Raw genomic sequence first — 15,072 nt, forward strand, 5'->3', positions numbered from 1 at the left:
CCGCAGGCCGCGATTGGTCCTCAGGTTTGAGATCACTGTCCTATGTGAATGCAGACATTTGCCGATTACCGGTGTTCGGCCATTCCTTACTACGCGGCGAAATGTCCTACACAATGCTCAGCGCACTTGCGCAAGCATCCGCACGCATGCGCACATCGGTTGGAAGTGGCGAGTAATCACTATTTTTGTTTTTATTTTTTTTTTTAGAACCTTTTCACTGCTTCAAAGATACTTTTTGCATGTATTACCCTCTAATACTTTTAACCATTGTGTTTTTTGTGTTAGCTTTGAAGCAGTTGACCACATTAGTCACGTAGCGTATTCAAACCGTCGTTATTTGATATAACTTCATTTAAGTATTTTCTTCAGGCATTTTTTTAGTACGGTATGCCTGTATGCATCTAAACAAAACAAGTTTAGAGCGCACAATAGTACTTTGGGTGTAAAAATTCGACTAATGGAGGACGTTTCGCCGGTGTACAGATTTTGGCAGAACACCGGTTTCAAGGTGTAACGTGGTATGAAAACGTCACGGGTTCAAAACCGCAAAAAATTTCTGTTATACTGTCCTACACGATGGCTGGAGGAGGTAAAACTCATGATCTATTTGCCCCCATCGAAGAAAACGAAATCGGTGGTATGGGAATACTTCGGCTACAGAAAAGTTACAGACACACTTAGAGGAGGAGGACCAACCGACATATAAAACATGCTTGCGGAGGGTAGTGGCTGAGGAGGCAGCACCTCCAATATGATTTTGCATTTATACAAAATTAAAGGTTAGTAAACTGTCATGGACGTTTCACACCAGCTACGAGAGTTAGCCCCACAGTGCCTGACAAAAGTCTTGTCGCTTATCCATTTTGTAGAATAACCTGACTTTTAATTATTCAATTGGTTTCAGAAATGGCTCATATGAAAGCTAAGACCGTACCAAATGATGTTGAATGTACAAAAATATATTTGTTTCACTGAAAAAAGATTGATCATTTAATGAAGACATAAATGTCAAATTTTGGCAAGACAAAAGTTTTGTCGCCTACAGAAAGTAATGTGAAAATTGAACAAAAATGTACTTCAAATACAAAAATATGTTACATAACATAAGCAAATTAAGTAGTGGTGCTGTGAGATCCAAATTTAATATATTGTATGACTTCCATAGGCTTCGGCAAGGATTCATACAATTTATTGATGAAGTCATCAGGAACATCAAAGAAAGCAGCCTTATATGCCTCCCAGAGTTCATCAACTTTCTTGGGTTTCGTCTTCCATGCTTCCTCTTTCATCCTACCCCAGACATGCTCAATGATGTTCATGTCTGGTGACTGGGCTGGCCAGTCATGGAGGATCTTGATATTCTTTGCTTTGAGGAACTTTGAGGTAGAGATTGAAGTATGCGATGGAGCACCATCCTGCTGCAGAATTTGTCCCTTTTTATGGTTACAAATGTAAGAGGCAGCTAAGATTTGTTGATATTTATTGTATTTGAAGTACATTTTTTGTTCAATTTTCACACTACTTTCTGTAGGTGACAAAACTTTTGTCTTGCCAAAATTTGACCTTTACGTCTTCATTAAATGATAAATCTTTTTTCAGTGAAACAAATATATTTTGTACATTCAACATCATTTGGGAGGGTCTTAGCTTTCAAATGAGCCATTTCTGAAACCAAATGAATAATTAAAAGTCAGGTTATTAGCAATTATTTCTACAAAATGGATAAGCAACAAGACTTTTGTCAGGCACTGTAGTGTGTTTAGTGTGTCTAGCGGTGGTGAAACGTGGTGTTTTTTTCTCTCTGGCAACTGTCTGTTGAGAAAGTGTGTGTATAATGTAAACATGATACGGGTCATAGAAACGTGATTTTTATGGAAAATAATTCAATTATTTTTGTTCTGATGGTAATAATGTTGAGCTGTGGTTGTTGTTTTAGGCTTACCTAAAGGACTGCTTTTATTTTGATTTTATTAAGAATATTTAATTAAAGAAAAAAAAAATTTTTTTTATTTTTTTTAACTTAACATACGTAAGTTCCAATTTGCTAATATGTTTTGAAGAATAAAAATCCTGCTCAATGGAAAAAAAGTTTTTTTTAAAAAAAACCAGATACCTCAAAGTAACACATTTTAGAGCTGTAATTGCAATATCGTGATACCGTGAAGCGTCAGAATATCATACCACCACATGCTTATGTGAATGTAAGAAAATTATTTTGGAATATAAACCAACAAACATAATTCGTGCATGAATGTGTTAACGGGAAGTGACCCAAATTCAACAGGAAGTGGAGTTCACCGACAAGCAGAGCAAAGCATCCCCACGCAGTTTCTCAACAAATTGAATTTCGAGCTTTTCACATCGACACATGTACCTTCTTTGTGAAGCAAAGCGTACGCAGACCGTCTTCAGCATAGGAATCGAGATGAAACTGAGTATCTGCTACAATATTTTTCTGATTTCCTCTGAGATGTTCTGGAAATAAAATGATGAGAAATATTCATATGATTTCATATCAGGTGTGAATTTGTCCGAGTATTTGCAAAGTGTCTTCACCCGCATACGGGGCACCGAGCAGCTCCATGATGGAGTAGTCGGCGCCTTTGGTGTACAGCACGCACTCTTTGGTGATGGGGTGTCGCACCAGCACCGACATTCTCTTTCTGTTGGAGTCAAAGGCAAGGGTGTCGAGCACCTCGAAGACCAGGATCTGACCCGACGGCAGCCTCACTGTCACACTGTCAGGAGTGCGGCTCAGCAGAACGAAGCCATAGGCTTTGGCGGCGTACACTAAAGCCGCCTCGTCCGGACTCTCCGCCTCATAGTACACCCCACTGGACTCATCAGTCTTTACATTTGATGTGAAATCTCCTGAGTCGTCCACTTTTTCAAAGCAATCGTCCTCTTTAAATGTGGTTTCCGATAAGCTTCGGTCCCTTTTAGGTGCAAATACATTGCGAAGAGAGCCAGCCCTTTTCAAGAAGTTGGAGAAATTGTCCAATGGATTAGTTGACTGGAATGAGGCCGTGTACTTCTGCGTATGAAAAAAAAAAAAAAAAATTGTTCATCATCAGCTCTCTGTTCTAAAGCTTAAATAACACAACTAAGGGATTTCTACCATTTGTCTGGCTTCCCAAAATAACTAAATTAATGGACATAACCTCGACTGCTCGGTGAATCTCACCTTTAATACTGAGCCCATTTAGCAAAGGCTTGCTATCTTTGCAACTGGCAAAGACAAATTAGAAGCAATTTAGCACTGACCACAGAGGGAAGTGGAGAATTTAAACAACAAGAGATGTGTTTTACTTCAAGAGAAGCAATTACAGTAAATCTGAATTTAGCCTTCAAGATGGCCAAATCGTATAAATGCTATTTATCAGACACCAAGAACAAACATTATATATCTAAGGAATTATGGTAAAATGGAGAACAACAGAATAAATAGGCATCTGTTAACAAAACAAATTAACATTTTTTTTATTCCCCTTGAGTAGGGATCTCCCAATTGCTCCATTTTTCAGTGGATCGGAATCGGGTGACAAGGATGAGGTTTTTAATTAAAAAAAATATATTGTATGTTTTTATTAGGGCTGTCAAAATTAACACATTAACTGGCGGTAATTAATTTTTTTAATTAATCACGTTAAAATATTTAACACAATTAACACATGCGCGGAACGACCCACTCAAGCATTGCCGCGAACAGACTACAATGGCGCCGTTTGAAGTATATTGAGAGCTAAGGGCAGAGACAAGCAAGTTGCAGGTGTTACCGGCACCCGCCAAGGGGGCCGCTGTTATTTTCAATGTGACTGGCATTGTCAGATTGAGCAGTGAGGAAGAAAGTGGTCGAGCGAGAGAGGGAGCGGGAGAGTAGAGAAAGTGCGCAGTTTGCGCAGGCTTAAGTGCTGCGTCCCTCACATGCGTTTGTTTTGTTAATAAAAGTACCCATCAAAAAGCCATCCAACGCCTCTCGGTGTTTATATGTACGCCGCAGTCCTCCTCAGGAGGAAATCGGACAAACCGAGCCAACCGACGACAACGAACCTACATGAATCGCCGGTCCATAGCACCGCCAATTACCAAGAAGGGCGAATTGGTAACGCAGGCATTTATTGGGGCCGCGCAATTTAATGGAATAAGCGGTGGGATCTCTTCCACAACTGTTATAACTCTTGTGGCAAGTGACATGGGGAAGAATAACTGAAGATTATCTTTTTCTAACACCATGTATTGTACTCAACGCAGAGAAGTTATACCATTTGCAGCAACCACTGTGACTCATGGTTGCTCAAATTCCCATCATGCATTTGGGCAGTTAAGAACATTTAAGTCGCTACAGTATCATTTAGTGAAAGCACAACAAAAATAATATTCCTATCTCTCAAAAATATAATAATGTTCACAAAAAGAAAAGCGCTCAATGCAGAGATCTGGCATTCCCAATCAAAAATAGCTATGCAAAAAAATACTCTATTCAAACATTAAGTTTAGCTCAACAAATACACTAGATGGCAATTTTTAGTCACAATATACAAACTATCAAAATTACTATATTTTGTACTCACATTTATCTTTTAAGAATTACAAGTCTTTCTATCCGTGGATCCCTTTCACAGAAAGAATGTTAATGTTAATGCCGTCTTGTGGATTTATTGTTATAACAAACAAATACAGTACTTATGTACAGTATGTTGAACGTATATATCCGTCTTGTCTTTCCATTCCAACAATAATTTACAGAAAAATATGGCATATTTTAGAGATGGTTTGAATTGCGATTGATTGCAGTTAATTACGATTGATTAATTTTTAAGCTGTGATTAACTCGATTAAAAATCTTAATCGTTTGACAGCCCTAGTTTTTATATGATTTTGTGCTTCGTGCTCGAGCAGCGCCACAGCATCTCACCCTCCCTCCTGCTAAGCAGTGCGGCCAAACTGTCCAGCTTGCGTTTGGTACCTAAAGTTAAAGATGATTGACAGGTTTGTGGGTTTGATCTTGCCAGAGAAGCTTGGTAGCTCTATGATCAAGGGCAGAAATGTGTCAATCATTCATAAACTTGCATAAGTGTGCTGTGAAAGCTCATTGTGTAAGTGAGAGGCTGTTCTCAGCAACGTGAGCGTCAAAGCGTCAGTGGATTTGAGTGGACTCAATCTATGAGGACGAGCATTTTTCTATGTTATTCTTGTTTAAAAATAATTCCCATTATGACGCCGGTAGGGTGGGACAGTAACATGTTTGGAATTTTTTTTTTAAAAAAAACAAACAAAACTCGGGTTCAAAAATATGCAATCGGGACATCCCTACTCCTTTTTTTTTTTTTTTTTTTTTTTTTTTTCTTAAAACCTGTCCTGTTCAGCTGTTTGACACAGAGAATGGAAGTCTAAGTGCCCGGGTTGTCTGAACAGTTTTAATGTTTCACATTGAGAATCTGATATACTCCCATTGTGATCATTCAAAATACCTTTTTATTATGACAAAGCAGCGAACAGGAAGGGATTATGGGGGGACAGAAGAAAAGCAACACAAGAGAAGAAAGAAAAGAAACACATACACAAACAACAACAAGAAATACATAGAACATCTAGACTAATTATTAATATGCTGGTGCCATCATCAGCGAGATGTATTTCCGGTTTACACCATGTGGGGGCCTATTGGCCAGTGAAAGAGGGGGACAGGGGTGTCTATAAGCTAAGTGATTGAAAGAGGTAGAGTGTACACAAATCAGTTCTGTGATCTAGAACCCAGTAATCATGTGAATCTCTTATGAATGTAAGCCCGTTGGCGACCAACCCTACGCCGCCCCATCGCCAATCCCAGCACCAAGACCCCCAACCCGAGCATGCACTACCGCATCCCGCGGCACGCGAGCCCCACCGGACGCGCGACAGCCACGCAGACGGGCGGAGAAGCCGCGCGGGAGCCAACCCAGGGCCACGGCCCCCACCCAGCCAGCCCGGGGAGGGAGGGCCGGCAGGGGGTCGGGGGGTCCAGCGCAGCCCATCCCTCCTCCCGCAGCCCAGCAAGGAAGCCAGGAGAACGCCGAGGAACTGCCACGGGGCGATGCAAGATCGGAGCCCCGACCCCCCCACCCCACTCCCGCGGCCGACAGCCCAGGCAGAGGGGAGGCCACACCCCAGGAGCCACGCCATGAGGAAAAAGTGTGGGACCCACCTACCACCCTATTACTGTGGCTGCCAGGTTCCCGGCTGGCAGCCATCACCCAGCATCGTGATGGGATTGTGAGGGGAGGGTAGTGCAATGTATGCATTAAAATAGGAGCGCTTGGCTTGGGGACATCCCTACTCCTGAGTACAAGCAGACCCAGCCAAGCTATGGAAGAAGTGTGACTTATAGTCCAGAAAATACGGTAAACGTATACATATGTATATGTATATATATATGTATGTATGTATGTATATGTAATGTGAAATTTAAATTCTTTTTAGCTGTTTATTTGGAAATGATTGAAAACAAGATTGAAGACGATATAGATTTTTTTTGTTTGTTTGTTTATATCGACTATATTTGACAGATCACATGTTAACACGTTCACTGCCAGTCTAAGTGGCAACGTTCGTTTCATTCACTGACAATTCAAATGGATTGGACATCTAGCACTGTCAATGGCAGCCAATGAGGGGAAAAAACAAAATTTGTTCTTCCTCTTGCCAAGATGCACCCTCCCACCAATTAGGCTAGGTTCATACCGCAGGTCTTAATGCACGAATCTGATTATGTTCATGTTTTTAACTTGACGGTCTGAACGGGACAGGTTGCATAAAAGTGATTTCAAATCCGATCTAGGTCACTTTTGTATGTGGTTAAAGTCCGATCTGGGCCACATTTTCCAGAATGTGGCTGCGATCTGAACTGTCAAGTCCCCAAATCGGAATTCATGCAGCAATCAGTCAGCAAAGAGTGAGAGGGCGCTGCGTTAACGATGGAGCTGTGCATTAGTGTTAGCGCCTAGCTCGAATGCGGCTTTTAGGGAAGAGGCGAGCTTGACAACAGTAAAAAAATAAAATAAAATTGAGGGTTATCTGTGCTCCAAATGAGGAATATTTCAAGATTGCTTACACGGCCGAGAGTCGGGGCAAACTGTCCGTATATGTGTGCGTGATGCACAAACAGTGCGTGCATGCTATTAATCCGTATAAACTTTGAATATAAGACTACACTGTGATTATCAGTGTCTGTTATTTGTGTCCTCTTTTTGGAAATAGAAATATGATCACCCCAGAATGCCATTGAGCCAGCATTGGTTTTGATGCGGTTAGTTTGCACAGCGCATCTCGGACTGCGATACTTGAACAGGCTCAATGAACAAAGGCAGTCTGAATGGGCGCGCCAAAAAAACAGATACAACATAAAATCGGAATTGTGCATTAAGTTTAACCTTAGTTCATCACTCGTCGAATGATGACCGCTCATTCATTCGCTGCCAACCCTTCCACATCAAATGGATTGGACTTAAGATGCACCCATCCAAAATTGTGGCAGGCATCAGTCGATACCACACAGTGTGGAAATTGTTATCAAAAGCCAAAAATTAATATCGCTGCAACACGAGTTAATAGTATGTCATGGAAGCCCATGTGTACTGGACAGTTTGTAATTGCCGCTAAATTAATGCATTCCTATTAAAAGAACAAATCCTTGTGTCATCTTTTCTCTCTTCCATCTTTATTTCCCATCCACAGTGACAGTAAACAACACTCACCCTCTGTCTCTGAGCTGTTTCCATGGAAACCACCACTGTGTTGCAAATGGCAAGAGCCAGAAAAAAGTCTAGGTGGGGATCTATCTTCTGCCTTCTGATACTTCTCTCTGCGATGTTGACCTGCTGGAGCAGCATTCTGTCTGGAATCACCTCAGTTTCCTGTGCAACAGTGCAAGTGAAGTGAAATGGTCTTAATACATCATAAATATATAACCATAATTATTTTTAAGAAGGTTGATACGTTATGTTCATATAGACAAACATTAAATCTGGTCAGAGGGTTTCAACTAAGTCACGTTTGTTTTGGATGTCTTCCATCTAAGACAATTACAAACACTTAACTACTCTACCGTATATTATTACGATGAATCTATAGTGCATGTTTCCGTTTATGTGACATCGGTGAGCCGAGCCAAATGGTGCCCAGCGTGACCATATGTTCAGTCACGGACACTTGGTCAGATTTGAGCCAAGATGAATGTGCTCATCACTGATGCCTTGCGGTTTCACCATCTGCAATGGCCGCTGAACCCAAAAGGTCTATTGACCAAAGGATGACAATTTAATGTAATTTTTTACAGTAGTATTCAGCAAAGCGCGTTACGTAGTATTCTTTATTTAGGGAAATAAAGTGCAACCGTTTTAAACCATAACTAGATTTTTTCATTCCACATTTCTACATAAGGGTCATTCTAGGGAGTCAACATTTTTAAAAATGAAGCCTTGACTTCTAGTTTTCTGCAACATATTTATCATTCCTAGGTTATAAACTACACCAGCCAACACTAAACTACTATAGGCTTTATTAGATCAGCTAATTATTAAATAGTACATTTTTCATGACAGAATTTTCAATGTTGTTTACAAGGGTAAAAAGGTTGCAAAACTGTACGAATGTTAAGCTCTTTTGACAGTCACAAGAGCCATAAACAACTCCCAAAAAATACGGTGAGGATATGGATACAGGTGCAGTTACCAAAATATATTAGACCGTTTAAGTCACTCTGGCATCAATGGAATATTTCATTCCACAAAATGATAACCATCCATCTATTTTTCTGTCATACATAAGGAAGTAGCCAACAGATGAAGAAGCTAGCACAAAAGTGTGTGTTTTGACAATACAGTGATCCCTCGTTTTTCACAGTTAATGGGGACCAGATCCCGCCACGATAAGTGAAAAACCGCGAAGTAGTGCACACCCCTAATATTTTTTTCTTCCTTTACGTGTTCAATGTATTTATTCAAATTTAGCATTGGAAAGAGATACATACATATAAGACATGTTTTTCCTCTTATTTTGCTAAAGTATAATTTATTTTAAAAAATGTATATGGTGGAAAACACTCAGGTGACTTGAAGTTCTGCTCTGAGACCCCCAATTTGGCCAAATTTCAAAATTGTCCCAGTGCATGTGTGATACATCATTGGAAAGCTTAACATCTCAATTTTCTGGGGGGAGAAAATTTTTGAACAGGAGGGCATTTTAAAAAAATACAGCACACAGCGAAACCCTAACTGGAGGTGAGAGCATGAGAGAGCATAAATAAAGACGCCATGATTTTAACGACATGTTCTCCCCGTGCCTGTGTGGGTTTTCTCAGGGGAATTTGGTTTCCTCCCACATCCCAAAAACACGCGTAGTAGGCTGATTGAAGACTCCAAATTGTCCATTGGTATTTGTGCATGAACGGTTGTTTGTCTCATTGTGCCCTGCGATTGGCTATACAGGCAATACAGGGTGTTCCCCACTTACTGCCCGGAGTTAGCTGGGATAGGCTCCAGCACCCCCCCCCCCCCGACCCCCGTGAAGAAAAGTGGAATGGAAAATGAATGAATAAAAGAATTAAAATACAGCAGTTTATTTTAAAGAGGGGTGCAAGAGCAGAAACTGCTTTTGCAGCCATGTCTGTGTTTTCTGCCATACATACAGTATATTTTAATAAATGGTTTTCAAGCACTTCAAATGTAATAATTATGGTAAGTTTAAAATATGTTACTTTCCAGCCAAATAATTTTTAAACAAGAATAAAGTAGTAGGAAAATGCTTGACTTTATCAAATGATTCATAGTAAGTCTACTCAAATCCTCTCAAGCTGCTCACCTACACACACCTACACAGCAACTGTTTAGCAAGTTAAACGATGATTGACGCATGCGGCGCTTTTGAAGTCCGTGACTCTGGCAAGATCTAACACAAACATCTGTCAACATCATTAACTTTAATAAGCAACTCCAGTGCAGTGCCTGACCAACAAAGAGCAGGGAGAGGGAGGGTGAGAGCGAGAGTGAGACTAAGCGATCGGCTCGGGACAGCTCATCTGTATTTTTTTTAATTTGAAAAAAAATCCGCAATGGACTGAGGGCGCGAAGTTTGAAGCGTGAAGTAGCGAGGGATCACTGTAGTTTTTATCTAGAATAAAATCGAATCGAATCGAATCGAAAGCCTTGATTGTCATTATACAGAGCATGAGATTTAAAGCTTCGCCATAGTGACTAGCCGCAATTGGTATTGTAGTAGTAATATAACAGCGCGTACAGTGGGGCAAATAAGTATTTAGTCAACCACCAATTGTGCAAGTTCTCCTACTTGAAAAGATCAGAGAGGCCTGTAATTGTCGACATGGGTAAACCTCAATCGTGAGAGACAGAATGTGGAAAAAAAACAGAAAATCACATTGTTTGATTTTTAAAGAATTTATTTCCAAATTAGAGTGGAAAATAAGTATTTCGTCACCTACAAACAAGCAAGATTTCTGGCTGTCAAAGAGGTCTAACTTCTTCTAACGAGGTCTAACGAGGCTCCACTCGTTACCTGTATTAAAGGCACCTGTTTTAACTCGTTATCGGTATAAAAGACACCTGTCCACAATCTCAGTCAGTCACACTCCAAACTCCACTATGGCTAAGACCAAAGAGCTGTCGAAGGACACCAGAGACAAAATTGTAGACCTGCACCAGGCTGGGAATACTGAATCTGCAATAGGTAAAACGCTTAGTGTAAAGAAATCAACTGTGGGAGCAATTATTAGAAAATGGAAGACATACAAGACAACTGATAATTTCCCTCGATCTGGGGCTCCATGCAAGATCTCACCCCGTGGCGTCAAAATGATAAAAAGAACAGTGAGCAAAAATCCCAGAACCACATGGGGGGGACATAGTGAATGAACTACAGAGAGCTGAGACCACAATAACAAAGGCAGATGAAACCAAAATAGAACTGTTTGGTAGAAACACAGGTTCTCGTGTTTGGAGGAGAAAGAATACTGAATTGCATCCGAAGAACACCATACCCACTGTGAAGCATGGGGGTGGAAACATCATGCTTTGGGGCTGTTTTTCTGCAAAGGGACCAGGACGACTGATCTGCGTAAAGGAAAGAATGAATGGGGCCATGTATCGAGAGATTTTGAGTGACAATCTCCTTCCATCAGCAAGGGCATTGAAGACAAGATGTGGCTGGGTCTTTCAGCATGACAATGATCCCAAACACACAGCCAAGGCAACAAAGGAGTGGCTTCGTAAGAAGCATTCCAAGGTCCTGGAATGGCCTAGTCAGTCTCCAGATCTCAACCCCATAGAAAATCTGTGGAGGGAGTTGAAAGTCCGTGTTGCCCAACGACAGCCCCAAAACATCACTGCTCTAGAGGAGATCTGCATGGAGGGCTGTGCCAAAATACCAGCAACAGTGTGTGAAAAGCCTGTGAAGAGTTACAGAAAACATTTGGCCTCTGTTGTTGCCAACAAAGGGTACATAACAAAGTATTGAGATGAACTTTTGGTATTGACCAAATACTTATTTTCCACAATGATTTGCAAATAAATTCATTACAAATCAAACAATGTAATTTTCTGGGGTTTTTTCCACATTCTGTCTCTCATGGTTGAGGTTTACCCATGTTGACAATTACAGGCCTCGGTAATATTTTTAAGTGGGAGAACTTGCACAATTAGTGGTTGACTAAATACTCTTTTGCCCCACTCTATATGACAATTTACAGTACTCTGCTATGAAGCAGATGGCTGACTTGATATGATGGTGTAAATGACAGTTTGTGCATGGATATTGATGCAACAGAGCAAAAATGCGATAATGTCACAGGTAATTAAATTAAACCACCAACTATTGTCTGGGATAAAAGAAAAATTCGTCTAATCTATAAGTGTAGGCAGAATTAACTCAATACAGCTATAATGTAAGAATGCAAATATTGCATATGCAGTACCCAGATTGAGACATATTAGTTATATATATATATATTACATCTGAGAACATATTACTTAGAGATGCATGTGACAATGTTGTGGCATTAGCAGTGCAATGACTGTGAAATTTCAGTGCAAACTTGTTTTGAGCATGGTGACAGCTCTTGGAAAGAAACTGTCTCTCAGTCTGTTTGTTTTTGCCGGTATGGTCCTATAGCGCCTGCTGGTGGGTATCAGGTTGAAGAAGTAGAATATTATACCTGTTATTTTGAAATCTTATTCATGCTTGATCTTGGACAGCAAGGTGCAGTCAGTTATGCGGTCATGCGTTTAAATCTCGAAGTAATCGATGAAAACATCAGTAAGTAGTTTCTGCCTGGTTTTTATTCATTAAGTATCATAATTACCAAATGATTAAACCCTTTTAAGGCAATGTTTGATGGGAAGTGAACCTGCTAGTTGTTGAATCATCAGGTTATCAGTGCTATTATGACTGGAGGAATGACCTGACCTAGAGAAACCTACTTAGAACGCCAAGCGCAGTCAAGGCCATTTCACAATTTGTTTGGCTGCCTCACAATATCAGACTAAGAAAGTCCACAAGCCCCAGTGGATCCCTCCAGCATCTCTAAAATAGAATCTTGAGTGATTGCGCTTCCTACCAGCGGACTGCTGAAGGCCACGTTGCTCTGGGCATTTCCCGCTAACTTGCTCTTGTGTCTGCTTTCATGGCGACGTTGTCTGCCTTCGGGGCTGCTGTCTTCAGCATCCAGAGACCATCCACTCACTTCGGGTTGTGGCTGCTGGTTAAAGATGACCTCCTCATCAGATTCTGGTTCATCAATAACAGCCAAACGGATGGCTGAAATTCCAGAAAACAATGTTATGATAGCTTTACTCTGATTAAACAAATACAACTCAGAATTACTGTACATTATAACAACACTGAAGTTCTGTATTTTACACAACATTCATGATTTTCACGGTCGAATACTGTAATGAGTCAGCATTATTTCCAGAAGAGCTAACAGTTAGCCTAGCTTTTAGCTTCCTTTAATGCTATTGTTTCTTCCTCTTCATAATTTTTGTCAGTCTGGATGTCCTGTAGTCACTCGTGGAACTACAATGTCATTTTTGGGAGGAGATTTGAGAACCGGTCAACGATGCATAGAGTATTGTATTGATCATATTGTGTACAGTGTTGTTAATCTTACTGAAAAAAAGTAATTATTATAGTTACAAATTACTTCTCCCAAAAAGTAATTGCGTTAGTAACTCAATTACCTGAATGTAAGAGTAATTAGTTACTTGGCAAAGTAATTGGTGATGATTACTTTTTTTTTTCCCCCTCCAAAAAAATAAAAAATAAAAAACATTGGCCACACTATGTGAAGTTTTTTGTGAAGGTTTTTGGTACAATTGGCCCGAGCCCAATTCTTTACCCTAATTTACCCTTTACCCTGAATCAACTGTTAAAAGTTGTTAAAATTGCTCCCATTATTGCATTAGTTCCCTTCTCTCTACTTTCGACATATGAAAGTTTTAAAACTGTTTCATCATTTAAAGATAGATTCAAGTCAAGATTTTGCCGATTTAGAAGTATTTTAGATAAAAAGTTACTTAGGTTCGCTAGGAAGGTTCTCTACAACAGAGCCGTCCCAAAAAGTCTACTGCTTTAAGATGGCGGCTGTCTACTAACTCATTTAGTGCCATGTCTGTCCTTTGCATCTAGTTATATCTATGTACAGTACAAGTGATATCTACCATAACATGTGGGCGTAGTTTGTAGGCTATCGGCTACAACATGTATTATTGGAACTACCTAGCATCGCGTTTGCTCGGCGTCACAACTTTCTTGCCTCCTCCCTACTCCTGATCTGCTCTGTCGTCTCGGTGAGTCCGTCTCCCTCAGATTTTTCGACCAATATAGTAACGCATAGTAACGCATGCCTTTCCGTCCTCAGTAACGGTAACTGCGTTGCCAAGATGAGAAAAGTAATTAATTAGATTACCCACTTCTGAAAAAAATAACGCCCTTAGTAACGCCGTTATATTGTAACGCCGTTATTAACAACACTGATTGTATATGGCGGAAAACACTCAGGTGACTTGACGTTCCACTCTGAGACCCCCAATTTCGCCAACTTTCAAAATTGTCCGATATGCACGTGTGATATATCATTGGAAAGCTTAAAATCTCAGTTTTCTAGGGGAAGAAAAATTTTGAACAGGAGGGCATTTAAAGAAAAAAAAATTTTTTTTTTAAACAGCAAAACCCTATCTGGAGGTGAGAGCATGCGAGAGCAGAATTACAGACGCCATGACATTAACGAGATATTATCGCGTATTTACCTTGTTTCGATTCAAAAATTCCATGTAGCATGGATCACTTAGTGGCAAGACACAGCTGTGAATGGGCACAGCTGGGTTTTTTGGGGATTTTATGGGTGAAACATGGTAATATAACTAGGGTCGTGATGCAGAAATCGCAGACATCAAGGAGTGGTCGAGATTTTAGTTTTCATATATTTACCTTTTTAAACGTTTTTTTCCCCCCAAATTTTCTTTGTTTGGATCGATTATTTATCATCTAACATATCGGGAAAAAATGCGACAGAAACAAACAAAAAAATACAATTAAGCGATAGTTATGAGGTAGATATCTGTGACTTTTTTACAGACGCCATTTTTTTCATTATGACAAAATAGTTTGTTTAAAAGTTTAAAATATGCGAGTGAAGAATTTTTGAAAGTCATTTTTTTAAAAAACGAAGTATGAGACATCAGTTAATGATTCTAGGCTAAAAACGACAGACATTTTGAATAATAAATATAATTATTACCCTCATTTTATGGCTGGGTTGAAACAACAGCGGTTGCGCGACGTCTGTAAATGAAGGTTTTCCGGGTAAAACGGGCAAATTAAAAATAGTATGGGGGCTTAATGCGCTATGAATCTGCTATGCCAGCATGTAAACATATTGTTCTATCAAACACAACAGTTGTTTTGGCTTTAAATACAGCAGTTTCTTTTAAAGAGGAGTGCAAGAGCAGAAACTGCTTTTTCAGTCTTGTCTGTTTTCCGCCACATACTGGCGGCGAGCACTATAAGAGCAGTTTAGAACCAAAG

The 15,072-nt window shown here is 40.1% G+C and overlaps 1 protein-coding gene across 1 annotated transcript in view; it reads right to left on the reverse strand.

Moving 5' to 3' along the window:
- Window positions 1-15,072, reverse strand: part of atp10b (ATPase phospholipid transporting 10B) — a 47,326-nt gene that overhangs the window by 16,965 nt on the left and 15,289 nt on the right. The window contains exons 8-11 of the mRNA XM_057849346.1: window positions 12,605-12,804; window positions 7,734-7,892; window positions 2,557-3,034; window positions 2,375-2,475 (exon numbers count right to left, since the gene is read on the reverse strand). Coding sequence (XP_057705329.1) covers window positions 2,375-2,475; window positions 2,557-3,034; window positions 7,734-7,892; window positions 12,605-12,804 — 938 coding nt within the window. The remainder of the gene's footprint in view (window positions 1-2,374; window positions 2,476-2,556; window positions 3,035-7,733; window positions 7,893-12,604; window positions 12,805-15,072) is intronic.

This window comes from Corythoichthys intestinalis, chromosome 11 (assembly GCF_030265065.1).
Source record: "Corythoichthys intestinalis isolate RoL2023-P3 chromosome 11, ASM3026506v1, whole genome shotgun sequence".
NCBI lineage: Eukaryota > Metazoa > Chordata > Actinopteri > Syngnathiformes > Syngnathidae > Corythoichthys > Corythoichthys intestinalis.